Raw genomic sequence first — 27,068 nt, 5'->3', positions numbered from 1 at the left:
AGTCGGAGACTGGAGACTGGAGCCCGGGGGAGAGGGGGGGGGGTTTCCTATTGAGACTGTCTGATGCCGGCTGCTTTCGGGGGGAAGGGAGAGAGTGCGGGTCGAGAAGGTGACGAGTCGAAAAAGTCGAAAGGGTCGAAAGGGCCAGAAGTGAGGAGGTCGTGTGAAGAAGATGGGGATGTCGGCCACAGCGGGAGAAGAGGAATCGGAAGATGGCCGAAGTCTCGAGGGAGGGAGTGGGGCCTGACGCCCCCGGTGTTGCGCCCGAACAGAAGGAGCCCCCTTTGCCCCTCCTCCCCCGGTGAACCTGGTCTGCCCCGGCCTGCCCCGGTGCCTGCCCAAAGGAAAAGTTACGGGTCTTGCTTGCCATTCCTTTTCTTTCCGGCGAGAAAGGAGCGAGCCAGTAGCAGTTGGCAGTTATGCTAGTCAGCCAGTGGGGGTGGAGGCGGGGGGTGGGGGCGGGTCCAGTTCCGATAATTCACGAACGATGGCCAACTAACTAGCAGGTGCGTGTCTCCTGGGTCTTTCCCAAAGTTTGGGGCCATTTGCAGCGCCCCGACTCGACCTAGACACAGAACAAAAACCTGGGGAGGAACATGGTCATGGTTACGTTTATGGTCTAATGGAGACGCAAGGAGAGGGTGGGTGGACTGGAGTCTGGAGTCTGGAGTTTGCAGTACAAGGTCTGTAATGACCCTGACATTGACCACTGTCCACTGGACGCTTTCTTGTTTGCAACGTGACCACCGATGACAGGGCCTCCCAGAACCTGAACTTCTGATTGCAAACGGTTTCATTGGCCAAGAGAGATGTTGCAGGCGGCATGTTCTCCCTCTCCGCGACAGAATGCGCCTGGCAGAGTCGGCCGATGCTCACAGTGCTGGCTGTTAGCAATGCATCAGCCAGCAGATCAAGGTATTCCAATCCACGGCCGTTAAGCTTAATTCCCCAGCATCCACGTCCCCGTACCCTGTGACGGACGTATCCCACATGCCACACTATTTCTCATCTTGTACGGTGGGACAGGACAGGACACGCGCCCTCTAGTACCCGCAGCCACCGGCGCAGCACCACCAGCACCACCATGAGATGACGGGGCATTAATTACCCCGTACTGCGGATCGGGCATTCTGGCGGGGTCGAATCTGGCTGGTAAAGCCGCTGTCAACCAGTTCGTTCCATCTCTGACGCGGAAAACAACGTCGCGGGTTTTCTTCCCCTCGGGTCGGTGTTTTGTTCGACTTCACTCCACCTTCCGTCCTCTAATCCGTGATTCCGTCGTCGACGTCGTCAGAAGTGCGGCGACATGCCTCGCAGCGCCCAGCGACTTGGCATGACGGGATGGCTTGCCGAGACGGACACAAGCACTTTCTTGGCAGAGCCATCGCCCGTTGTGTCTTGGCCTGCGTGTGCTGAGCGAGCCCATCCATGCTCCACCTCTGGCCGCAATTTGTTCGTTTGCGAGTCTTGGTTCTTGGTGTGTTGCTTGTGCCCTCCCTCAATGGTCACGGCGCACCGAGCGTTCCTTATCTCGCTTTCTGTCGGGTTCCTTCCGTGCCTTCCCTCCACCAAAAGACCAGGACGGACGTGGAGGAGGAGGGCAGGCAGGAGGGCGTGATCGTGACCGGGTGGATCCCTCCCTACCTTCCTCGCCGTGCTCTTTCCTCCTTCATTGACTGGCAACTGGTAATTGCTGACTGCTGAGTGCTCTTTCCCAAAAAACCTCGGGGGTGGTTGTCGTCACGTTGGGCCATTCGATACGTACCTTGCCTTGCGCAACCAACATTTTTGATCTAGTTCATGACTCTGTAGGTCTTTTTTTTTCCATCCAGTTTTTCATCCCTCGCCCACACATCTCATTGTCTGCCCCCCTCCCTCCTCCTCCACCATCATGATGCTGCTCCATCAAATGGATTCGGTCGTGATGCAACACCATCACCAATAACCCCCCCCCCCCCCCCCCTTTCTCCCCACAGACCAAACACTTGCTGTCCCCAACACGGACGGCCAAGACCTCCTGGACGTGTGAGGCGCAAACTTTTTCCTGGCCTCAACCCTCATTTCTTCCCCCTCTTCCAAAGGTGTCTTTTCGGCGCCTTTCCTGTTGGTTCTGCCGTTGAAGCTGTACCTGTCAGCTCACCAAAACCATCTCAACCCTTTCCCCGTTACTATTCCTAGGTAGCCTTCCACTCTGCCCGTGTCTCTTGGCCTCATGTCCATCCGTCTCTTACACTGCTCCGACACCGCAATACTCTCCGCCATACCCTGGGAGGGAGGGGTCACCTCTTTGGCGAGGGCGGACCAGCAAGGCGTTCTATATCGCCCCCTCCCGCCACTGGATGAACATCTCGGGCAAGCCCCGTCACTGTGTTTCCCACTACCGCCCCGGATTCCTGTCCGGCTGCCGCACTCATGGCCGTAGTATGGTTCATAACTACAAACACAAATCATCCTGTGCCGCCGTCCAACACACTCACACACACTCGCACGCTCACATACCCCTGTTCCGCCCACACTCCTTGCTCTTTGCCCCCGTTCTGCTACTACCTGCATGGGCTGTTGATCCATCATGTGCCGGAGCGAAGGCCGTCTCTGCTGCTTCTGGGGGACGGACGCTATCGTATGCAGTAGTGCAAAAGCGTGGGCCAATCCCTCGTAATCATCGTGGTCCCCTACTTGTTCCCTGCTCTGACGCCGACTTGGACCAGACACCCCGGCCTCTCTTCTTTCCTCCCCTCTGCTCACCTCTCCTCGTTCGTGTCTGGTCACTCGACCTGGTCTGCATGCTGCTCTCTACTTGGCCTGCTCTACCTGATGCTTTGTATCTCGTTTCTCCGCTAAAAAACTCTAGCTGCATGCCTCCCCTCATTCCATCTCACTCACTTCTCCTCACCATCCTCTTCGACCCCGACCCCGTACCCGACCCCGCATCGTCAACTCTGTACTCCCCACGCATCCATCAAAGCCATCTCTGCCCAGTACTAGTGCCGCTATTGGTCTGTCTGCCCACTCTCATCATGACGCTTCACTGCGGTGTTCCATCATGGGAGATGATCGTTTTCGAAACGGGGGCTGACTGGGATGTAGGTCATCCAACCCTAGATACCCGTTGCTTTGCGTTCTGTTCTCTGTCCTTCTCCATCATGCTGTCCAGTGTCCACTGTCCCCCCTTGCCCGACGAACTCTTGGCCCCGAGACGCCGGACTGGCTGGTGATTCGTCGATGAGGAGGGCTATCAAGGCTGCCCTCAACTATATGAAGAAGTCTGTGTCCCCCCATCATCCCATCCATTCCTCCCACTTGACCTCTGTCAGTCGTGCCTCATCCTCTTCGACTTCCCCTTCCACCTCTTCTTCCCTTACACCACTGTCCTCTCATTGCCCTCATCTACCTTCCTGGGCAGTATTTGAGGAGTCTGTCTAGGCAGATTCTGTAACTGTGTCACGCACGCACACATAAACACACGCACGCACATACGACATCCAGCATGTCGACACCAAACGCCCAGCCTGCCGACCCCATCGCCAAGGGTGTCGTGGCCACGGCGAAGCAGTCCTTGAAGGACCTCTTCATTTGGAAGCAGCGCACCGTCGTCGTCAGTCCTACGGGCGAGACGCACACGGAATGGCAGGATCCCGATCCCATCAAGAACCCCTTCAGCCTGATGGCCCAGCTAGGGCCCCGCGACTGGCTCTTCTTCCTCTGCGGCTTCTGCGCTTGGACCGCCGATGCCTTTGACTTCCACGCCCTCTCCATCCAGACCACCAAGTTGGCCCATTACTACGATCGTTCCAAGACGGACATCACCACCGCCATCACCCTCACTCTTTTGCTCCGCTCCGTCGGCGCCGCCTTCTTCGGCCTGGCTGGTGACAAGTACGGCCGCAAGTGGCCCATGGTTCTCAACATGATCATCCTCGGCCTGCTCCAGATCGCCACCATCTACAGCACCACCTTCCAGCAGTTCTTGGCTGTGCGCAGCTTGTTCGGCCTCTTCATGGGAGGTGTCTACGGCAACGCCATTGCCATGGCCCTCGAGCACTGCCCGTATGTCGAGCTCTCCATATAGTAGTACCTGAACCTTTGCTAACATGTGAACCTCCCCAGCTCCAACGCCCGTGGCCTCATGTCCGGTATCCTCCAACAGGGATACTCTTTCGGCTACGTCCTCGCTGCCTGCGCCAACCTCGGCGTCGGTGGTGGTGTTGAGACGTGGAAGACGGTCTTCTGGATCGCCGCCGGCATCTCCATCGCCGTCGGTCTCGTCCGCGTCTGCTTCCCCGAGTCGCAGCAGTTCCTCGAGGCCAAGGCTCGCGGAAAGAAGACGGCGTCCCCCGGCGCCTTCTGGAGAGAGACGAAGAAGATGCTTGCCCAGGAGTGGAAGATGTGCGTCTACTGCATCATCCTCATGACGTGGTTCAACTTCTACTCGCACACGTCGCAAGACTCGTACACGACCTTCATGATTGCCCAGAAGGAGATGGCCAATGCCGGCGCGTCGCGCGCCTCGATCCTGATGAAAGCCGGCGCCTGCGTCGGTGGCACCATCATCGGCTACCTGTCGCAGTTCTTTGGCCGCCGCCGCGCCATCATCGCCTCGGCCATCATGTCGGCGTGCCTCATCCCCGCCTGGATCCTGCCCCAGGGCGAGCGTGCCCTCAGCGCCAGCGGCTTCTTCATGCAGTTCTTCGTCCAGGGTGCCTGGGGTGTCATTCCCATCCACCTGAACGAGCTGTCGCCCCCGGCCTTCCGCTCGTCGTTCCCCGGTATCACTTACCAATTGGGTAACATGATCTCGTCGCCGTCGGCCCAGATTGTTAACGCCATCGCCGAGAAGACGTTCGTCACGGCCCCCTCAGGCCACAGTGTCGAGGCATACGGCCCCGTTATGGGCATCGCCACCGCCATCATCGCAACAGGCATTGTCATCACGACCATGTTCGGACCCGAGCGCCGCGGCCGTAGCTTCGAGCACGCCGTTGCTGGCGTCGAGGGCGAGATGGCCGAGGCCAAGGAGATTGACGACCACGACGAGGAGAAGGGCAGCATCAAGGCCGCCAACGTCGAGGATGCCGCACGCAAGTAGTGATCCGAAGCAGTCGGTGACTGTACGGGGGGGACTAGAGGAGTCTAATGAAATTTTCTTGGATACGCCCACAGGTGGGATTTTGGAAGACGAACGAAACAGGCACATGAGAAGGAGGGTTTAGCAAAGGAAATGCCTATCCGGAGGCCGGGGAGGCCGTCACAATACCCAAGAGCAAAAGCGTCATAGGCGCGAAATGAAGCATTATTGAATTGAAATGAATTGAAAAACAACAAGACAAAAGAAGGATACCATCTGCACGCCCATGGGAGGAGACCCTGATGACGTTCCAATGCACTATGAAGAAAGGGCGTATTGCGTTTCACTAGACAACAGATGCTCAAGATAAGCTTCGTGCCCAGCGACGCCGATACTTGCCCGGCGGCTTGGCGTGAAGCTTGTAGGTCTTCTTCCTGTTGCGCAGTCCGCACTTACTTGCACGCTCGCTCAAATCTGCATTTAGAGTCTTACCAACCGTATCAAGGTTCCCAGAGTCAGTCAGCGGGCGTTGAATAATGGCCTGATGGCCCCCGTCCACGGATATCTAATTGGATGAGGCTCCCCCGGATCTCGGAGTGTCAAAATCTTGCGCTGCAACCCTTCCGGTGTGTCGTCACGAGATCTCACTGTTCATTCTGCCTCCGCTCCGCTCCCCTCCTCCCCTCCCAACATGGTAACGGTTGACGAGCTCGCAGGCGGGTCCGCCTGAGATGACAATCGTACGATGAGCGGGACGGGGCCGCTCTCACAAGCAAAAGAAAGAAGAAGAAAAAAAAAAACCCAAACCAAACCAAACACAAGTGAGGGTGGGGGAGGGAAAAAGTTGTTCTCCTGGCGTCCGTTGTGGATTTGTCGTGGTGGAGAGGACCACAAAACTCCAAAATGTTTTTTCGACGGGTCCCCCCTCTCACTCAGTCTCCCCCGTTCTCTTCCCCCACCACCCCCAACATCCAAACCTGATCTGGAGACTGGCCGACCCTGATTCCAGACCGGGTCTTTTCACCTTTTTTTCTCCCTCCTCCCCAGAATTGAGAGGAAGAGGTGGGTCCGGGAAGCGGTGCGGGAGGACTCTGATGAGGGAAACAAGGGTGAGGGGCGAGGGCGCGGGGAGAAGGCCGTCTCCCTCTTCCTCTTCCTCTCCCTCTCCCTCTCGCTCGCGGGCGTGGGGTTCGAGCAGAGGCACCGCTTTTTGCCTCCATCGCGAGCCCGACGACTTGGCACGCGTTCACAAATCCGACGGGTCCAACAAGCAAGAGATGAGATATTTGTGCTTACGAACCTCGATCCGATGATATGTAATCGTAGAATTCATCCAACCCCTACTTCCCTTCCCTCTTGCCGAACCCTGGTATCCTAATGGCGGGATCTGGTCGGCACCTTCGCCCATCTCAGCGTCCTTCTCACATGTCGTTCCAATTTTTCAACGACATAGGGAAGCGGGCAAGGCTTCGTTGGATGCGGCGGTTTCTTGCCAGCCAGCTTTCAAACGGGAACGGGGTCCAGATGCGGGATGGCACACGAGGCAGGCATGTGGCACAATGTAGAGAAAGACGAAGAAAGGCCTGCTTAGCTTGCTTGGCCGCTTGGCAGCACACAAGGATACTGCTCGGATCTTGTCCGTTTGCCCAAGTCAGCGGCCCGCCCCTCCAGCGACGATGCGGGTAGCAAATGTACTCCTGCGGCGCGGTCAGATTCGCGCCCAATACTCGGGTCTTACATCGTTCCCGACTCCCGCGGCGCCGCTCCCCTCTTCCTCTCCCGATCCCCGGTGGCCGGTTGCGCCAGTGGCCCTGATGACCGGCATCCGAACAAGCGATTACCGATGCCCCCCCCCCCCCCCGCTTCTTCTCTTTTGATTCCTGGCAGCACTTTTTGGTATCATCCATTGAAGTAAGTCTCTTTGTATTGCGTGTGTCGTTCTTGTCCGCAATCTCAAAAAAAAGATGTCCCTAGTTCAAGGGCTACGACGAGTAGAACTTGGGCGCGGAGAAAGCAGTCTAGGTACCGGGAATCAGAATGCGCCATAGTGAAAGACATGTACCAAGATTCAAGAACCTTGCCGTCGGCCTGCGTGCAAGACATATCTCTCATAACATACCAGGTCTCGCAGTCCGCGTAACCTAGCTATTGAATCTCGCACTGCGCACTCACAAGGCCAAGGACGTTCAGGATGGCGCGCGGATGTATGGCGGTACCCTCCTCGGCCCTCCGATGAAGATTGGCGATCAGAACACCCTGCAACTGAATCATTGAGTCGAAAGTCTTCATCGAGAAGGAGGGCGAGCAACCTGTCCCTCAACTTATCACAGGGGCACCGGTCATTAGATGGTCATCCGGTGCGTATCTGGCTGGAGGAGAGACCTCGGAGATGTCGTTTCTCTTTTTTGGAAAGACATTGAATGTTCCTGTGGTAGACGCAAGTCTCCACAATGCTGTTCCCTCCGTTCCGCCATTGCCATGTATCATCTGACACTGGGCCATGATTCCAGCTGTACAAACACCCAGTCAGACACAACAGCCGACCTGTAGAGCTCATAGTTTGTTCAAAGTACAAGAACGGCCTAGACAGAGCAACCAAGATACCATCTTAAACCGATTGTCGCGAGGGGAAAAAAGAAAAAACAAGAAACAGTAGTTTCAGTGAAAGTACTCTAAACGATCCTAGCCACGCCACCCTTTCACGCTTGCATAGACGTCATCTCAATGTCTTTGGAAGTTCGGCCGCGTCCTTGACCAACCCGACCATGCGGCGAGCAGCCACAGGATATCTCGAACGACGCCGGGCGGATCTCCATGATATACGACGAACTAGCCGGGCAACTGCAGTTTGGAAACCTCAACCCCGACAGGGGATCGTGCGCGATTCACCGGCCAGTGTGCTCCAGCAGCGTCCCAGTCGATCACACTTATCGCACCGCGAAGCAGCTGGAAGAGCCCCTCAACTGTGACATAAGGTGGTGACGCGGGATTTCATTCCGGGGAAGCAAACGACTTTTACGAAAGAAGCACAAGCAGCCTCCGAGAAAACGTTGGAAACAGTCACCCGGGACGCAGGCGGCGAGTCATCAACTTGACAGCTGGCAGGTTGCAGTCAAGAGATAGTCTATAGAGAGAGAGAGGGGGGGGGGGGGGGGTTCCGCAATAGTTCAGAGGTCTTCTGACTTTAGTGACGGGCTTTTCGCCTGTTTTTATCATCGCGCCTCGGCAGGGCCCTTTGAATGCTCTGCGCAGTTGGTAATGCTGTACGAAGAATCGCGAGGCCATCTGCGACTGCAGCAACCCAGCTTGGCCAAAGTCAACAAACATATACGAATTCCACATGGATAAAATACACACCGCAGGCACGATAAACTCCCGTTGACCAGCCTCGCCCATCTAGCTCCCTTCACTCAGACAACATCACCTTTCGACCAAGGTCACCACCTACCGTCACGGGTCCGCATATCCTCGGAAAATACTGAAAAGCGTCGCGGAGTCCTGCTGTACGAACGTACACCAGCTGGCCCGCACGCGCCTCGTAACGACGGCTAGGTCCATGTAGTCAAATCACCTCTCGCCGCACTCAGTCAACGAAACACACCAGCAGAACACGGTCGCTTAGCCTGCATGGGTAGTGGCCCATTCACTTGATGCAATGATATCGAGAAGGAAGTGTGATGATGTGCTGGAGGTTCTACCACCTCTGGTGTCTGTTCTTTGTTCTACTACTTATTCTGTTGTATTCCATGTTCGAATACCGAACTCTCTAACTCGACACTCGATCCAAACCCCTGCTTAGCAAAAAAGAAAAAAAGAGGCAACGCTGAAACCCAAAAACACAGACGCCCTACTGCCGTTTACATGCTTGCTCTTCTAATGCTCCTTGTATCCAGAAACCGTCTCGTCCCGAGACCCAACTCCAAGTCCGGTGGTGCTTCGAAGGCCCACATCCAATAACCGAATAAATGAAAATCTAACCGCGCCGGCAGGACCCTGCTCTGCACAAACTAGAAGCTGAGCAAGCCGCTGCGACGTTTCCCTAGCGGGTATACCATCAGGGCGCTCAGGAACAGGCCGACGGTGATGCCGATGGCGACCTGGATAACGCTGAGGAGGACAGCGAACGCTGAGTTGTTGAGGTCCGAGGAGTCACCGGTTGTCGTGCCGTTGTTGTTGGTGATCTGGTCTGCGGACGTCACGCCAGCAAGCAGCGACCCGCCGGCCGCAAGACCACTAGGTACCTGCACGAATATCGCAGGCAGCATGGCTGCGGCGGCAAGTCCGTAGCCCACGGTGCGCTTTCGCTCGGGGACGACGCCTTCGGCCATGTCCTTTTCGGAGAAGGCCTCGGTCGTCGGTGTGGTGGGCGCCGTCTCGGGCGTGGTTTCGCCGGGGGTGTGGACCCCGTTGGAGCCGGCACCAGCGCCGGTCTGCCCGGACATCTGATACATCTCCGGACGAGGACGCTCGTTGCGGCGACGGCTCGCGGTGACAAAGCGCGGAGCCATGCGGAGGTCCCACCAGTCGAGGAAGTCGAGGCAGTAGTTGTGAGCGTGGCGACCGAGGCGGGAGTAGAGGTTAGCCAGCAGCCCGACGGTGAGTGCGCCCAGCATGTTGGAGATCTGGGCGTTGCCGACGAAGAAGTCGGACGAGTAGCTGTTGACGAGGAACCCGGCCAGCGAGATGATGATCATGACGGGCGTCTGCTTCCACTTGGCCTGGTTGATGATGCAGAGGCAAAGGGTGAAGCCCGGGACGAAGAGCAGGTACCAGTTCCTATTAAGCGGCTTGGTGCAGGACGTCCGGGATTCTGCGTGTTTGTCGATCATGCCGTAGAGGGCGGTGCCGATTGTGGTGCCGTATCCGAGGAAGAGGGTGTAGATCATGGCGTAGACCATGCGCACACTCCCGGCCACCAGGTTGTGACTCTGCAACTCCAAACTGCTGCAGAGCACCATGTAACCGGGCAAGATGAGGGCGATGGAGCTCTGCGCCAGTGCAGAAAAGCAAAACAGCTCGCCGTTGTTGATGGATCCGAAGGCGCGGGCCAGGAAGGAAGTGACGATGGCGGCCGTGATCTCGAAGACGTTGGCGTACAACTCGTTGCTCGGCGCGAGGATAAGCTGCATCCAGCCGAGGATACAGCCGAGGATAAAGGCGATGGGCAGATCGATGAAGCGTCCCTGAAAGGCGAAGGGGGCGACACAGACGCTGGCCAGGCCGTAGATCGGCACACGCGTCCAGTTGCCAAACTTGAGCTTGCGGCTCGTGATGTTCTCGATCATGATGGTGGCCTCGTCAACGCTGATGAGATCGTGGACGACCTGCTTATAGATGTCGTGCACGTCGCGCAGCTTGCCCAGGTCGACGCCGTGTGCCGAACGGACAATCTTGACCTCGGTCGTGTGGGTGGCGCTGTCGTCGAAGCTGATGATCATGCAGCCGGGAATGTAGAGGAACTGGCCCTCGATCTCGAGCACGCGGGCCGACATCTTCATGTACTCCTCGAGCCTATGCGTCGGAGCACCATAGAGCATCAGCGCCCTGCACAGCTTGACGAGATACTTATGGCGCGACAAGATCTGGGCAATGTGCTTGGTGATGCGGATCTTATCGTCCGCCTTGGAGGACTTGGGCGACGAGCCGCCCCAGACACTGGACTTCCTCTTCTTCGGCCTCGACGGGGGCTCATGCTTGATCTTCTCCGTGAATCCCTGGCTGAAGACGCTCGAGGCGGGACCGGCCATGGCGGACGACGACTTGAGAAGTTCTGCCAGGGCAACGGAAGAGCGGGATCCCTGCTTTTTGTGGTAGTGGAACAAGCCACTGTTGGGGCGCGACGGACGGGGAGATCCGGGAGCCGAGGGGGGGGCCGAAGGGGGGGCAGATGCCGGCTTGGAGCCGGGAGGAGAATGGTTGGGCGTTGCCGTCCCGGGCGTATTGGCACCGGGCGTGTTTCGACCACTGCTGCCACCGCTTCCATTCTCGTTGTACAGCTTAAGAAGGGAGGAGAGAATACCGCCGTGGTACTGCTTGGGCGGCGGGACATAGTCGTGGGCGTACGACTGCTCGAGGGTGGGTGTGGCGGTCCCGGAGCGGACGCCGGGCGGTGGTTGGTATTTGAAGTAGTCGTTCGGTCCCCGGTCGCCCTTCTTGGAGCGCTTCGTGTGCGATCGAACGAGGTTCTCGGCGTCCAGGTGAGAGTTCTTTCTAGGACGGGAGCGGACCTTGCGTCGGTCTTGGGCGCCGTCTACCGCCGAGCTCAGGCCGGTGACGTGATCCGCGTCCTCGTCGTCGCTGAAGGGATTGTAGGCCATGTCGACCGAGTTGGTGCGAGACGGGGGCGAAGAGTAGTTTTCGATGCTGACGGCCAGGCGGTTGGCGCGTTGGCGGGCCTCGAGCCCGGAGCGCTGCTGGCGTTCGCCGGCGGTTCGCTCGGCGAGGTCGGCCTTTTCCCTCTCCTGCGGGTCGTCGTAGCTGGTGTTCCGACGCAACACGGGCCGGGGCCGGGCGGGCGTCTCGGAAGGGCTGCCATCTTGGTTCTCCAAGTTGAGCACCTGGGTGAGGGCGCGGCGCAGCTCGCCGGCATCCGGGGCGCCGGCCGGGGTGACATCAGTGTCTCGGCGGCGCGGGGTGTCGAAGGGGTTAACTTCGGGACCTTCAGGAGACATGGCCTGGGCGAAGTAGTCGTCCTCGATGACGATGCTCGGCGGGCGGTTCTCCGGTTGGACTTGGGCTTGGGCCTGGCCGTCGCCGTGGAATCCGACCCTCTTCTTTTCTTTTCGTGCTTGGGGCGTCGCGGACGAAGGATGGAGCAGCGGCGGAGTCTGGAGCTTTCCCGGCTGTTGATTGTTGTTGAAAGGGTTTTGGGACGCAGCAGGCTGAGGGGATACGCTGGAGCTCGTGTTGGAGCTGCTCGCCCCCGGATCCTGAGGGGACCCCGACATTGTGCCGGTACGGAGCAATGATCGTCGTCTTAGCTATCTATCGGTCGGTCGGTCGGCCTCTGGTCTCGGAATTGGTCTCTATCGTCCTCAATGATTCTTCTCGTTCGTTATCTCGGATGCGTTTTCTGAACAGAACGGAAGCTAAAAAGCGGCGCCGTGGTCAAAGGAAGTGTTATAGCTGCTGATGTGGAATATTTGTGGGATGGATCAAGTAAGTATCCTGGTATCTCGGACGAGCGGTGTCTACGACGACGACGACGACGACGACGACGATGACAATGTTGGCGGGAGAGATTCGTCAGTGGACCTCACGGCGGTAGCATTCGTGAAAAGAAGGCGCCATCGTGTAAGAAGACAGGAGGGCTGTGTTGAAGAGGAGTTGGATGAAGGGGGGACTGGGGAGGGGGAGGAGGAGGAGGAGGAGGAGGAGGATGATCTAATGGGATTCGGGAACTTGGAAGTGGCAGGCGGAAGCGGCGGACAGCAACACGTCTGGGAACGTAATGAATGGCAAATAAAAAAAGAGGACAGAATGGAAAGAACTGGAGACCAGCCTACGAGCAGGAACGGCAACGAGCAGACCGGGAAGCTCCACGGCGGGCGTGGGTGCTTGGTGGTGTTTCTCGGCCCCGGTGCTCTCACACATGGTAAGTGATGGATGCTAGGCTCTCTGGATGGATTCATGAATGGATAGGCTGGATAGACCGATGTTTAGTGTACGGAGCACTGGGTCTCGAGGCCGGGATGGTCATCGAGCCATGGACCTTGAACCATGTTTGACAGTCGGCGCCCACCGAGTCCAGTCCATCCGTCTGTCCACCCACGCCAGGGGCGGGTGGTCATGGATAAGGGTATGGGATGGTATGGTATGGTATGGATGGGCATGGATGAACATGGATGAGCATGGATGAACATGGACATCCCACGCCTTGCCGCCATGGCATGGCATGCGAATTGCCTGACCACCACTGCGTGTCCGTAGTGTAGTGTACGATGTACTATCAGAGTACACTACACGAAGCGTAAGGGGGAGAGAGTGAGTGGGTGGCCAAGCAAGACGGACGGGCTCGGCTGGCGGGGCGAGGACGAAGGAGAAGGGAAGAAAGGAAGAAAGAAAGGAAAAAACACGAAGAGGGCCCACAGCAAGTCGTCAGAGAGAAGTGGAGAGAAGCCGGCGATGCGGTGGTGGAGGCGGTGGTGGATGCGGCGATAAGCAGTGCAGAGTTTCGATGTGTGTGTGTGTGTGTGGTTGAAAAAGTGTAAAGGTGTGACACCATCCGTACAGTATTGAAGAGTCAAGATGGAGGGAAGAGGGAATCCGAGGTACGTATCTTTTCTCTCACTCTGCAGCAATATGAATGAGAAGCAGTTCTGCTAGTGAGGGCAAGGTTTTGAGTGAGAATGAGCACTGAGACTGACCGAGACTGAGATTGAGCACTGAGAGTGAGTACTGAGAGTGAGTAGTGAGAGTGAGTACTGAGAGTAAGTGCTGAGAGTATTACCTGTACTCTGTACAGAGTACAGAGTCCCGACAGCAGGAGTGTCTGTACTGAAAGTCAACACTGAGCAACTGAGAGGACAGAGGCAAACCTCCCCTGCATCAGATCCCACCCCTCCAAGACTCTCCCCATCCCTGCCAGGAACCCTTAGCCATCCATTCTCTGTGTCTTCCAAGTCTCTTGGTTCTTTGGGAGCCCCCCCTTTGCCCGCCGAGCCTGACCCCCATGCCGTCATCAACTCACACCCTCCCCCCCCCTTCCCTTCTTCTTCTTCCTTTTCCTTGGGCCATCACTGATCAGAACTTCCTGCGCCGAGCCAAGTCGAACTGTCCCGCTGCCCGCACCACCTGCTGCCCATCATTGCCTTATCCCGCCGCGGCTGCAGGCCGACCGCCTTGTCCTCGCAGCCGGTAGCGCAGCCGGCTCGGGGCCAACACGTGTCTGCACCAAGCACGACGCAGTATGGCTCGCTGCCATCGTTATCAGTTTGATGTTGTGCTCTCTCACTCTCTCTCTCTCTCCCTGCTGGCGCCATATCCGCCCCCCGGCCAGCACAACACAGCTGGCTAGCTAGCCGCCGCGCGGAACCTTCTGTGTCTCGATCGGCTTGCAAGGAGACGTTTGACCCGACTCGGGCGGTGCGAGAGCGAGGACGGAACGGGGGGAAGGCGTGAGGTGCGCGCACATCAACACATCACATCAACCCCGTCCGCTAATCTTCAATGACAAATGAACTGCTTCTAGACCGAGGAGCAGTCGCGCGCTCGCGCTCGAAAAGGGCCCGATTAACGAACGCCATGGACGCGACGGGGAAAACTCAGCACTTTTCACAAGCCAGCAGCGACCAACCACCACCATCGCCATCACTATTTCACCTCCAGGTAGTGAGAGAGTGCGGCGATGTTCCGGCGGAAAACCCTGTGTGTGTGTGTGTGTTAGGGCGGGCAGAAACTAAAAAAGCAGAGCTAAACTAACAGGCATTGGCATCCCAACTTTCCCTCCGACCCTCTCTTCCTCCATCGTCCCCCGTTCCCAACAGAACGTCTCCGGCCGCCATCTCTGACTAACTTACTAGTTAGTACAGTAGACTGTTCCCGCTGTTCAGGTTCGTCGGCTGGTGGTGTTCTAGGATGTCCCCTGAGACGGGGTGTAAGGACAGTCGCCCCCCTCGCCCCGGAGGCGTGTGTCGGGTGAAGGTGGTTCGGCGCTGCAGTAAGTCGGTCCTGTTGCAGATGTGATCGATGGCCCAATCTTGCATGCGAAACGCCGCTCTCCGTAGGGCCGATTGGGATAAGGGAGCGTGCCGCCCATTTGCCATAGCTGCTTCGGTGCTCGTCATCCGCCCGCCTAGCTTTGAGTTTTTCTCCGAAAACGTCTCATTGCTCGATAATGGGCTTTACGATGTACATCCAGGCGGGTTTGACTCAACGTCCTTCGGGTGCCCCCTCCTCCCTCCCCTTGACAGCATTTTGCCAAGTTGAATTATAGTTACCGGAGGAGATAGGCAGGCGGCTCGCCAAAATGTTGGTGGTTCCGCCAACCAACGCCCACTTTCACTCTCATTCCACTCACTCGCCCACTCACTCGCTCACTGAACCTCATGAATCAACTCCCCCCCTTTCCCCGTCATCCGCCGCATTCACGCAAACAAACATGGTAAACACATCTCATCTCACACACGTGCTCGTGACACACTCAACTGCGGATTCGTCCTTGGAAAAAAACGAAGATTCCAAACGCCGCCAGAATTTCCGCAACCACTTTCACATCCCTTCCTCCCTCCCTACCACCACCACTACCACTACCACTACCTACCCTGGCTAGCTTCAGGGCCCCAAGAGGCCAAGAGCGAGACAATCAGGGCAGTCCCCTGGTGCAGACTGGGTGGCGCAGGCTCCCGATCTGGCGTGTGAGTGTGTGTCCAGGTTCGTTGCGGCACCGAATGTGGTTCCCATGTCATCCCGGGCCAAACATCCGAACCGCGGAACCTGGCCAAAAGACTGTATGCAGAACCTTTTGTTTTTATTTATTTTCTCAACTCCCCCCTCCCCCCTGTTCCCGAATCGCCGGTGCAATGGTGGCGGCCGTTGGCACAGCGAGACGCAGATGGTATGACGTATGAACGAGTGCCATCCCACGCCCCCCCCCCCCCCCCCCCCCCCCATCGTCTCCTTTCTTCTCCCCTTCTTCCCTTCTTCTCCCACCCTACCGGGCCCCCATCTTGCTTTTTCGTGGTCTCGCCCAATTCTATCTTGAGAAGAGGATACCGCACTAGGGGCAAGTGCGCTTGACAGCAGGACACCACCACCTTTTCCCGCCCGTGACGGCACGAAAATGTGTGTACGTACTCAACCTGTCGATGCCACGTTCAGGAGAGGAGGCTCTGCCGCTTCATCTCCAACCGGGGCTCTCAGCCTCTTCCTGTCTCTCACTCACTCTCTCCTAACGTTGATCTTTCCGCGACTCGAACGACGACCCCTTTGTCGATGATGTAAGTCGGTATCCACAATCACATGAACATCATTCGCGCGGGATTGTGATCTGACTTTGAGTTGGCCTATCTCGTCCGCTCTGACCCCTTGATGTACCTGTCTTCCCCCCTTCTCTCTCGGCCGCTCTTCTTCTTGGCTCGCTATATCATAACCTTTCCAGTCATCAACAAAAGACACGCGTAACCTCCTCGTATCGCCGTCGTTGTTTCTATCCCGAGTGAGGCTGTGACGCCCGTTCGCCATCTCACCCCCTACCCCCTACTCCCTACTCCCTACTCCCTACTCCCTATCCCCCCTATCACGACATCCATAATCCAGACCGCTATGTCGTGCGAAGTACACTAGATTGCCTTTGGTTCGAAACTTTGTGCAAGTGTTGCCCGTGGTGTGCCCGTCCTCCCGTGTGTCCCGCCGCGGGATACCGGAGCCGGGAAGCATCAAACCCCCCTTCGTCAACACCACAACCACCACACCGTGGGAATCAAACAACAATCCCTCCCGTTTCAGAGAGGAGGGTGCCTCGACCGCCGTTCTAGACCACACAGCCGTGTCGGCAGGAAGACGGGGTGACCCCTCCATCCAGGCTCTAAACCCCTCCGAGCCCCTCAACGTGAGCTATGCGGCTACAGTATGCAGGAGATAGCTACCACTTACACCACTGCTGGGTCCCTTTGTGGCTCGAGAAATCAATCAATCAATCAATCCCCTTTTCCACCTGTATCTCAGCCCGCCGATGTGCGGCTAGTACTCTTCAAAGTCTCACTCGGTCTCTCTCCACCAGGAGTGGATATATCGACCGTTCCAGCTAATGTCTCGACCCGGCCTTGTGATGACAAAAAGGGGCCCCCTGCCAACCTATCGTGGGCGTCTCGCTCTCCTCCTCGTCCCGCGTCCCTCTTTCTCGGTTTCCCTAATTCGGAAATCCCGGGCCTCGATCCATTTTTCTTTCCAGATCAGACTTTCATCTCTTTTTTTTCATTGCTCGAGGTCAACCCAAGACAAGACTCACGATCCAGCGGGTTTTCTTTCAGCCCATTCTCGACATATCGCATCCCACATTTAAAGTCGCCCCCCGTTGGGGCCCCGACTACAACTCTGCGCCGCATGTCCGTCTTCTCCGTCCTCCCTTGCTGACTTCCCAACCCCCTCCTTCTCCTCCTTTAAGCTGGATTCGGTTCGGGATCCGAGGAGATAATGGGGATTCAGCAACAGCCAGATAGCTCCATTGCCAAGCGCACACGCCTTCGTGCCCCGCGGCGGATCCCAAGGGAGGGGGTTTTGATTCATCCATCGTACAGCGTACAGATTCTCACCGGCTTGCGTGGTCTTGTGGGAAAACATCGTGACTGTTCGTTCAATCTCTGCTCTGCCTCATGATCGTGAGATCCATCACACCGCGCCGGGAGGCCCTGCTCGACATTCCAGCCCAATCCCGGTCCACACACATGGCATTTGCAAAACGCGCCCCCCCCCCCCCCTTCCCTCCCCCCTTCCCCCTGTGCCGCTCCTCTCTGGGAGCCTTGACCCATGATGCGCGCAAGGAGGGGGAGGGGACGCCGAATAGTAGTAATTAGTAGTAGTGGTGGTAGTATCCGTAGTAGTGAAATAATCCGTAGCATGTCCCGCGTAGGAGCTCTCAACAGTGGAGTCATTTTGGACTCGTCTTGCTGAGTCTAAAATTTTCTGCTCCCACGATAAGATTTTCTGAAATGGGCAACGGATGGAACTCCACCAAGGTTCCAGAACACAAACACACACACACACACACACACACATACACACACTTTGCCGGTGGTATCAAAATAAGATGAGACTTCGTCCGGTTTGCCCCTCCCCTGCTCCCCCCTTGTCACGTCCGTCGAAACATAGGCGGTATCGGGGCCGTTGCGTGGTTCGTGTTGGCCCACAGGCAGTGCGGGAGTTGCAAGCCGGGCCTTCCACCTACCAAACAGAAACTCTGTTTTACGGGCTGAATGTGATGGTTGGATCTGGATGAAGAAGTCTCTGAACCAGACCTGGTCGGCCTTGTTAAGGGGAGTGAAGGGCGATGCAGTGAGAGTGCAAGCCTGAGTCGGCGGCGGGCGAGTCCGTCAAAGTTTTCGGGTGCGGCACGTTTTCGAGTGTCATTCGGCATTGGACGATCTGTCCAGGCCAAAGTTCTGGATGAAACCGACAGTACCAGGGGAGGGGGGACCGGGGGGGGGGTTCGGATTACCCTCTCTTCATGATGATGATAAGGGAAAAGATGATAATAGAGGATGAGGCACAAGAGAGGCACTGTTGTGACGGGAAACTCAGTTGAGATGTTGCTTTTTGATGCATGATGCTACCTATTGCAGTATTGACTCAAGCAACGTGAGTTTCCACGTCCTGATTCAACGCTTGTCTGCATGTGATTCTCATCAATACATGTGAAGAAAGCTCCCATGTGAAAAGCTGCTGTTCGCGGACGCGCGTCAGGATCTCAGACTGCGTGCCGTCTGCAAGTCGGAACGGCTTTCATTGTCCCCCAATGCCGTGTGGGCGCGTTCCTCGTCTCCAAAGGCCCGAATATGTCTGAGACGGAGGGAGGGGACGAGACGAGGAGACACGACGGATGCGAGTAAACCAGGTGGAAGCGTGGGACAAGGCAACTCACTCGAGCGGCAGGCACCTGTCAGAATTCGCTCACCCATGGGTGTCTAGAACTTTTTTTTTTCTACCCTCGTCGAGGACTCGGAGGGAGAGGAGGGGATAAGTTTCCCCTACCATGATGGTCGACTCGGATACAACACCGTCATAGGCGACCCCCCACGCCCACAAGCTCACGGCAACTCACCGCACACCCGGGTCCACCTGATATCAGCGGCGTTTTCTTCTTGGCTTTTGTGTGTGTGGCTGGACGTCTGTGAGAGCGGTGTTGCCGAGTTCCCCTGGAAGCATGAATGTGACCCTCTCATTTCGTTCCCTGGTTGGCGCTCTGATATGTGGTGGCTATCCACACGGGTAGGTCGTGTGTTGGTACCGCGGGTGGTCCAAGTGAAGCTATCGTGAAGTATCAACGGTGGGCGGGACCACCTCGAGAGAGACGAGAAGAAAAATAAGAAAGGGAAAAAAAATGACTAGTCATTTCAAGACCTTGGCGAGATATGCCCCCCCTACCGTCTTACGGTCGAGAACCCCATGACGTCGGGCTCGAGGCATCCCAATTTCCCCCTTCAGAGCCCAACGGGACATGGCCCCCTGTCGTGACGAGGCTTATTCACGATGCCTGCCCGAATTTGACAGAACGGGCCCGGTTCCAAAGCAGTGGATCTGATCGGGGAATTCCCAATCTCAGGGGTGTCCATCGAGCGCTCCTAAAGTGATATCCTGCTCTGTACGAATAGAAATTGACAGGAGACAAATGCCACGGCAGGGCTTGGATCCACGGCAACGCTGGAGTATGATTTGTTTTTTTTTCGTTTTTTCGTTTGGTTCGATTCGTTGCCTGGCTGACGGTTCATCGGTCCCAATTATCAACCTTCACAACCGCCGTGTACACGCCCAGACTTTGGACACTAAGCAGCGTGAAGTCAGATCATCGACGATGAGGCTTGTGCAAGATGTGTATTTGTGCTCAAACGCCAATGACCTGTCACTGTTCAAGTTCACGGCCATCCATCTAGCTGAGTGTTCAATGCCACAATGCATGTACAGTTGTGCTTCCAGAGATCGCGGCGCCCAGACGGAGCAACGTGTAGCGAAGACAAGATACAAGATAAGGGGTCGATCGGATGTAACTGTTGATGCTTGTGGCTTATACGGCCATACCCAACCACGGGTGTCCATTTAGGCAGTATTCCATCATTCAGAAAAACAAAAGACCTTGATCTTGGATGATTTTCCCTCATTGATCATAGGAGTTTAAGCAGTTCTCGATATGTCTCTTTCTCCATAGCTTAGGCATACCAGACATACCAAACAGAAGCAGTCAGACTTGATGTTTTAAAGCCTCCAAATAGGCCCAGGTGGACGGAAAGACACTGGCCGCCATCCGTTCTCGCGATGATCCGCCAGGCATCAAATCTTGTTGGCTTCTAAGAATTAACCTTTTTGTTTGCACCGGAAGTCATCAAACATCTCAAGAGCTTGTTGCCAACGTCTGACTACCGCTGAACCATGGAACCTCGCGAACCAATCGACGGGTTAATTATAGATGGTCCCAGAACGCCTGTATAAAGATGGATGCCCTGCTTCTTCAACACCGGCTCAGTCGCAGAGAAATCACAGAACAAAAAAATATCACACCTTTTCTATATCATCTCAGTTGGGGAAAAAAAGCTGCACCTCGCAAACCACCGCCGAGAATAACCAGACAAGCTACCTTCACTCACTGCTTCTCCAAGCACATCTCATCAGAAGCCCTCATCTCCTTCCAACCCTACAATAAACACACACACACACACGCATACACACACGGCAAGATGCTCCACGACATCTTCCACGCCATGGTCCCCCTTCCTCGCCCGGCACCCATCGTCTGCCACCCTAAGGGCAGCTATGCGGGCCTCGGCGCCATCGAGAGATACGGCATCTACAACCACAAGCCCGCCGAGCGATCCGGCCTCGTACGCTGCGTCGCCATCAGACAGCAGAACCAGCTCCTCCAAGACCGGAAGGACCTGCTGAGGGAGAAGGCAGAGGACGATCGGGCCCTCGTGCGCGAGTACGACTTCTGGTTCCGCGAGCTCGGGGACCAGTACCAGAGGAACATGCGCAGCCTCCGCGTGGACATCCGCAGCAAGAACAACGGGGACGTCCTGAGGGCCCGGAAGTTCAACAAGGGCTTCGTGCGACGGGTCAGGGCCCTCCAGAGGCAGCAGGCCCGCGACGCCATCTGGCTGGCCATGTGGTACGGGAGGAGAGCGAGCCGCCAACTGAACCTCCTGCGGAAGGAGTGGTTCGAGTGCGAGTGCTGCCGGGGTTATCCTTTCTGGGGCGACGCGGAGGAGTTTGTAAGAGCCGAGCAGTAGCTGAGCCGAGTCGGCTGTGGGACTGGATGAAGAGGAGGGCTGGAGGGATGGTATACTTGGTTTGTCACGGGAAAGATTCTATTAGAGGCTATCGTCAAGAGCCTCAGTGGAGCTCATAAAAGCTTGAAAGCCAGAGAGCAGGTCCATATGCCATGGAAGCGTAAGGCAAAACAGCCATTACGCCTTCCGGAACATCAAATATATTCTAACGCCAACTCGGAGAGTTGGTATGCTCAAATCTGACCCCTAAGTCTTCTCATCTGTGTTGTCCAGACCTGGGACTTCTTGAATCGGAAGCATAATATACCTCGTTCAAGCTACGTATTGCTCCTCAGGCTTCCTTGGCATCCCCAAAGACTCTTTGTCCACTGCAGTAGTCAGCCATGCTCGTCTCGAGTAAGTCTAGAACCTTGGGGCCAAGATGGATTCTACACTTTGCTCTGTTTATGTCTCGGTCAGCTATTGAATTTCTTCCCATATAGATACCGACCTTCACCAAGGTAAGGTCAGATGGGCCCTCTACAACTATTCAAGAGTCAGCCCATCTCGCTCTACTTATATATATATATATATGTATCACCGCCCCTTCCCCCCTTCCCCCCTTCCCCCCCTCCATAGGAACTCAACACCTATACCTCATTACATCTAACCTGACCCCTCACACTCACGCCTCGCACAGGTTTCTACAAAGCGTGGCGATCGGCCCCAGCGAGTCCGGCAGGTTATTCTCGGTGCCCCCGCGCGCCTCGTACTCCTTCAAGCCCTGCGTGGCCCGGCCGAACACCTCGGTCGGGTTCGCGTACCGCGTCCCGCTGCGGCTGTCGGTGCTCAGCCTGTCGAGCGCGCTCTTCATGCCCGTGAAGGACGCGATCTGGTCGACGAGGGCCGGCTGGATGATGGTCTCGGCCGACGCCGCCCGGTCCGCGTTGTGCCGCCACTCGCGCGTGTAGTACAACCCCAGTTTCGTGCAGTGGATCAGCAGCGCCGCGAGGCCGGCCGCAAGCGCCGTGGCGACCGAGGACCCCGTCCGCCCGTTGTTGCTGCCGCCGCTCAGGAGGTCGTGGAGCTGGGTAGTACCGGTGCCGGTGCCGGTACCGTCGGCCCCGTCGTCGCCCGCGGTGACGTCCTTGATGTCGACCCCCGGGAAGATGAAGTGCAGGCCGCTCTGGTCCGTGACCTTGGGCCACACCTGGCCGCTCGAGTCGGCGGCGCCGATGCAGAAGATGTCCTTGTCCATGTCGCGCGGCAGCTCTTCCTTGCCGTGCTGCCCGCCGCGCGCCTGGTTGCCGTCGTCGCTCGCCGCGCAGAACATGATGGGGATGCGCCGGCGGGCGGTACGGGCGTCGGCCACGACGCGGCGCAGCTCGCTCATGCCGGGCTTGTTGAACTCGCTGTCGTCCTTGCGGATCGTCCAGGACATGCTGATGATGTCGACGCCCTGGAAGATGGCGGCCCGGATGGCCTGTTCTGTGTGTCAGTAACTATCGTTTTGTAGATGTGGGCAGTAAGATGTGATCATGCAATGACATGGAGAACATGACAGATAGAGGATGCGGTTCATCAACAGGAATAGGAAACCGTTTCGTGTAAGCCATGTTCTAGAGAATCTTTTGTCCGTCCACTCACTCACCTTGGCCGCACTCCCCGGCTCCGGCCGCAGGATCTTGCCCGTCGGATCCGGAATGGTGGTCAGCCTATATGGCACAACATCGGCAAAGGGACATATCCGCAGGATGGACTTGGCCATGAACGTGCCGTGCCCGCTGACGGATGAGTACACCGGGTTCGGCCCGTCGGGCATCGTCTGGTCGAAGCTCTGGCCCTCGCGGAACCGCGGCTGCAGCGTTCGCATGCCCTTGTCGAAGATGTCGACGCCATCGTCGATGAGAGCCACCCGCACCCGCCGCAAGTGGGGGTTCCCCGCGCTGTAGGCGCTGTCCGGCAAGGGTGGGATCATCGAGACGAAGTCCTCGACGTACTTGAACCACGGCTGCTCAACGGCCCCAGTCCCCAAGCCCGCGGTGCCGACCGAGGTCGACAACCCCGCCACCGTGATCTGTCCCATGTCATGAATCGTGATCTTGGGCAGCAGGTTGTCCGAGTCCTGGGTCTCGGTTAGGCTCGTCCTCGTCATCTGTCTGGCCAGCGAGGTCGGCGTTAGAGTCGGCTGGCGTTGTGGCAGCTTCACAAGGACCTCATCGTGTGCCCCCCGGGCGATTTCCTTGGACCGCGGTCTCGGCTGCATCATGCGTTCTATAAAGGCCGCAACGTTGGCCTCGACGCGCTTCATGCTCACCGAAGGCTGCGTGTAGTACAGATAGACCGTCCTCAGGGATTCCAGCAGAGGTAGCCCCTCGGGCTCGCTCCATCCGCGAAGCACCGAGTTCCTCCCGCTCCAGTATAAGTGCAGCTCGCGCACCTGGGGCGCCGCCGTGCGAATCACCTCGGGGCACAGGTCCTCCTTCCGCCAGTCGAGCACCTCGACGTCGAACGACCTCTGGTGCAGCGGCTCCTTGCCGCGCAGACCGGCCAGCACCTCCTCAATCTCCTCGTCCCGGTGCGGGTGGGCGCGGTCGTCGACGACCACCTTGAGGATCTTCTCGACGCCCCAGGAACGGAACCAGCGGAAGAACTGAAGCTGGTCTGTGTAGCGTGGCTGGGTGGACTTGTCACTCTCGTTCTCGAGGAGGATGCGGGCGCGCGGGAGCACGACGTGACGGAGGACGTGGTAGTGCTTCCGCTGGCTAAAGTAGCTCTTGACGAGGGGCTCCGTCATGTCTTTGTAGACTTTTGTAAGGTCCATTGCAAAGTAATAGTCTAGATAAGATGGTTCTGTTAGCAACACATGGTATGCAAGATGATCAGAGGGTTGGGTTGTCTTCTGCTCTGGATGACATTTCATCTGGCTTTACTGCACTATTTCCCAGTGATCCATCGTATAGAACCATGAGACCAGCAAGCGTATAGCCAGCGTATTACCAGAAACAAACAAACAAACAAAAGCCAAAACTCACGTTGTTTCTCGGTGCCAAAGAAGCTCTGCATCGTCTCTTCCAACGTAACGTCCCCCGATCCGCGGTTGAAAAGCGTCCACCGGAGGAATCGGAGCCCAAGTTCCCGGAGAACACTCTTGCTCGCCTCGTCCGCGTTGTCAATTTCCTGCTTGGTGACCCGCGTTTCGCTGGCCATCCGCCGGTTCATCGGGCCGATGCGCGACTGGAAAGGCCGGTGCTGGCCCTCCTTCTCCTGGCCGGCCTGGATTGCGTGCTGTCTGTTGGGACCTGGCCTGAGATTGCTGGATAGACCACGGATGTGCTTGGAAGTGCTCGCGTCCTCGGGTCTGGACATTGGAGCAGTGCTGTTGATCCCCGGGATCGAATAGAGCTTGCCCGGCGGTCCCGGCTTGGACAGCAACGTCCCCTTCATCCTCTGCCTCTCCTCCAGCAGCCCGCCGTTAGTGTTCGCTTGTTGCGGTCCAGCTGGTCTCGTAACACCGTTCGCGTCGGATTGCATCTGTTCGTCACGCCGGCGATGCCAGGACTCCCGTGTGGCGACGTGCCACTGGTACACGCTCCGCTTGCAGGGAGACACCTCCGTCTTGCCCGGGCCGACCTTGAGCTTGGCCCTCTCGTTCACAACGTCGTCGATGCTCTCCTCGCACTTGTCGAGGATGAGCCTCACGAGCGCCAGCTGCCGCTCTGGTTTCTTGACGGACACGTCGTAACGTAGCGCCTGTTCCAGCGGGCTGAGCTCGCTGCCCAAGCCCTTCCGCAGCATGTCGGGCGTCGCGAGCCTCACGAGCATCTCGAGGAGTTCGATGTCGAGCGGCAGCAGCTGGCCCTTGTCGTAGAAGTCGAAGGCAGCCTGAACGACCTCCCTGCCGCGCTCTTTAATCCCGTAGTCGTCGGGGATCCAGTTCTCGACCTCCTCGACCAGCCTGGCCAGGCTGAAGCTCTTGACGTCGCTGGCCATGAACTCGATGATGGCGCGCGTCATGGTCTCGGAGCGCCGCCTGATGAACTCGACGAGCGGGACCTCCTTGTCGTCATACATGAGGATGCATTCGGGTCTGTAGAAGAGTATCGCGCGGAAGACTTCGGGCGGGCAGTTCTCGGCCATGCTTCCGTCGTAGAGGAAACGGTGTAAGACCGTGTGGCCGTCGTCCCGAGAAAGGCCCTCGCTGTTGTCTTCCACAAAGACGATGAGTTTCTCGACGCATTGCTTCTTCTCAGACGCGAGTCCCTTTCGTTCGAGCTGCTTAATCTCGTCGATTTCACTCCTGATGTGCCCTACAATCTGGTCGAAATTGTACTCCGGTGAAGGGTCCATAGTTGGCGACTGGGCGGAGAGGTGATGTGCTTCACTTGGAGCGGACAGCAGGAAGAAAGCGAACAATGGCCGAGGTCGCGTTTCTAGGCTTTTTTGTGAGACATACTCAAGGTTGATGGCGGGTGATACGCTTCCCACAGCCTGGTTGATCATGGATTCGTGACGACATCTGTCATCCTCTCAAACGGGACATGTAGAGCTTTTGCATACCTGTGCATACAAGGACTCACCCATTCAACCATATCCCTGCTGGTAAACGGCGCTAGAAGACCTACATAGAGACACAAGCGAGTAGTCGCCAGCCAGAGCCTTGTTCGTGGATGCATGCGCAGCCACACATCTCCTCTTCAGGCCGGGGTTCTTGACACAAGGCTGGGCAGCTTCTCCCTCCATCCAGACGGTATAAGCGTCTACCTAGGTGGTACATGAGGACACCATCTTTTTCAGCCGACTGAAAGATTGTGGGGGCTTTGAATCCTGCAAAAAAGCTAGGCAGCCGGGACAAGATACTCTCACCCCCTTTTGATGACGGGATGATGTCAAGATATACACCATCCACCATCCCTTCACGATTCTGAACACTTTATCTTGTTCTCGACTCTGCTCAGTTCTTGCCTTTCAAATAGGATTTGCAAATCCTACCGACTCTTAAGGATCGAGCACTCCTTTCCTCAAATTCTCATGACCAACCTCCGAGACGAAGGCCCCGGCTCCGGCCTCGACCCTGTAGTCGTCGTCGACTTTGGGCTGGGTATCTTCAGTGAGGCGGACAGCCAGTTCCGCTTCAACTCGGACGGCATCTTTACCCCTCGCGAGACGGCCGTTCTGGTCCGCTGCTCCCTCGTCGACGTGGTCCACGGTCAGGCGACCCCGGACGACGACACGCCCTGCACGCTCCTCGTTTTCGACTTCCAGCTCGACCGCGTCAAGGCATCCCGCACGATACACCAGGCCATCATCAGCCTCGTCCTCCCCGAGGGCGTCCGCATCCGCAAGGGCGGCCTCGGCCCCGCCGGCAAGGTCTCGTTCGACCCGCAGTCGCAAAGCGTCTCGAGCAGCACCGAGGCCAGCCTCTCGGCGGGCTTCAGTCATGGCGGCACGCTCGAGGGAGGCGTCACGCGGGGGGAGTCCGTCAGCATGGACACAACACACTACGCTACCGTTATGGGCTGGACAACACGACACCCCAAGGCGCGGCCGCACGACCCGCGGCCGCACAATTGCGCCAGGTGGGCGCTGCACGAGAACCAGGCGCGGAAGGACGGCGTGCCGCCACACTTCCGCGCCGCGGTGCTGTTGGAACGAGGTAGGGGGGCCGACGCGGACGCGGACTTCAACGTCGAGGTGGACGTCAGCGCCAAGGTCGACCTCAAGACGGCGTTCGAAGACTTTACGCTGTTGCTGGGCGAGGCGCCGCGGGGATGCCTGCCCATCAAGCCCCGGGACCCGGGGACGCACAACTTGCGCGAGTACGACGCGGCACGGCTGTCGAGCCAGGTTGGCGACCTATGGAGGCTGTCATCCGGCGCTCTAGAGACGGCGCAGTTCTCGAGGGACTTTGTGTAGGCCTGTAGGTGGATGGTAAGAGGTTGGGCGGAAGACGCCCTAGGGTGTGATTGCTGATTACGTGCATTTCGATAGTGTGTTTTCACTGCATGAGCTTCTCGGTTGAGCATGGTCGGGTTTTGTTGTCATCCTGCGCCGGGTTATTGAGTGGTCACGGTATCCCATCGAGTGCCAAT

The 27,068-nt window shown here is 57.3% G+C and overlaps 5 protein-coding genes across 5 annotated transcripts; 3 read left to right on the top strand and 2 right to left on the bottom strand.

The window, feature by feature from the left end:
* Positions 1-3,294: 3,294 nt before the first annotated feature.
* On the top strand, positions 3,295-5,320 carry CDEST_02540 (Putative major facilitator, sugar transporter, major facilitator superfamily). Its single transcript, XM_062918699.1, has 2 exons — positions 3,295-4,047; positions 4,108-5,320. Exons 1-2 carry the CDS (start codon positions 3,488-3,490, stop codon positions 5,084-5,086), a joined length of 1,539 nt encoding a protein of 512 aa, XP_062774750.1. The 5' UTR covers positions 3,295-3,487; the 3' UTR covers positions 5,087-5,320.
* Positions 5,321-8,738: 3,418 nt separating this feature from the next.
* CDEST_02539 (Putative threonine/serine exporter-like domain-containing protein) lies at positions 8,739-12,378 on the bottom strand. Its single transcript, XM_062918698.1, has one exon. The coding sequence runs from the start codon at positions 12,010-12,012 to the stop codon at positions 9,073-9,075; it is 2,940 nt and encodes a 979-aa protein (XP_062774749.1). The 5' UTR covers positions 12,013-12,378; the 3' UTR covers positions 8,739-9,072.
* An 8,070-nt stretch (positions 12,379-20,448) lies between these two features.
* On the top strand, positions 20,449-20,997 carry CDEST_02538 (uncharacterized protein; the record flags this gene model as incomplete). The annotated part of the gene is made up of 1 exon (XM_062918697.1): positions 20,449-20,997. One exon carries the CDS (start codon positions 20,449-20,451, stop codon positions 20,995-20,997), a length of 549 nt encoding a protein of 182 aa, XP_062774748.1.
* A 664-nt stretch (positions 20,998-21,661) lies between these two features.
* CDEST_02537 (Putative peptidase S8/S53 domain-containing protein) lies at positions 21,662-25,326 on the bottom strand (the record flags this gene model as incomplete). Its single annotated transcript, XM_062918696.1, has 3 exons — positions 21,662-22,459; positions 22,628-23,814; positions 24,012-25,326. The coding sequence occupies 3 exons, from the start codon at positions 25,324-25,326 to the stop codon at positions 21,662-21,664; spliced, it is 3,300 nt and encodes a 1,099-aa protein (XP_062774747.1).
* A 681-nt stretch (positions 25,327-26,007) lies between these two features.
* CDEST_02536 (uncharacterized protein) lies at positions 26,008-26,892 on the top strand (the record flags this gene model as incomplete). The annotated part of the gene is made up of 1 exon (XM_062918695.1): positions 26,008-26,892. One exon carries the CDS (start codon positions 26,008-26,010, stop codon positions 26,890-26,892), a length of 885 nt encoding a protein of 294 aa, XP_062774746.1.
* Positions 26,893-27,068: the final 176 nt, after the last annotated feature.

The sequence above is a fragment of the Colletotrichum destructivum genome, chromosome 2, assembly GCF_034447905.1.
Source record: "Colletotrichum destructivum chromosome 2, complete sequence".
Lineage (NCBI taxonomy): Eukaryota > Fungi > Ascomycota > Sordariomycetes > Glomerellales > Glomerellaceae > Colletotrichum > Colletotrichum destructivum.
This window is presented reverse-complemented; position numbering and strand designations above follow the sequence as displayed.

Bases quoted from the DNA above. Each gene is read 5' to 3' on its own strand.
- CDEST_02540 (XM_062918699.1), top strand. From the start codon at position 3,488: ATGTCGACACCAAACGCCCAGCCTGCCGACCCCATCGCCAAGGGTGTC. The intron at 4,048-4,107 runs GTATGTCGAGCT...GAACCTCCCCAG, and splicing joins ATGGCCCTCGAGCACTGCCC to CTCCAACGCCCGTGGCCTCA.
- CDEST_02539 (XM_062918698.1), bottom strand. From the start codon at position 12,012: ATGTCGGGGTCCCCTCAGGATCCGGGGGCGAGCAGCTCCAACACGAGC.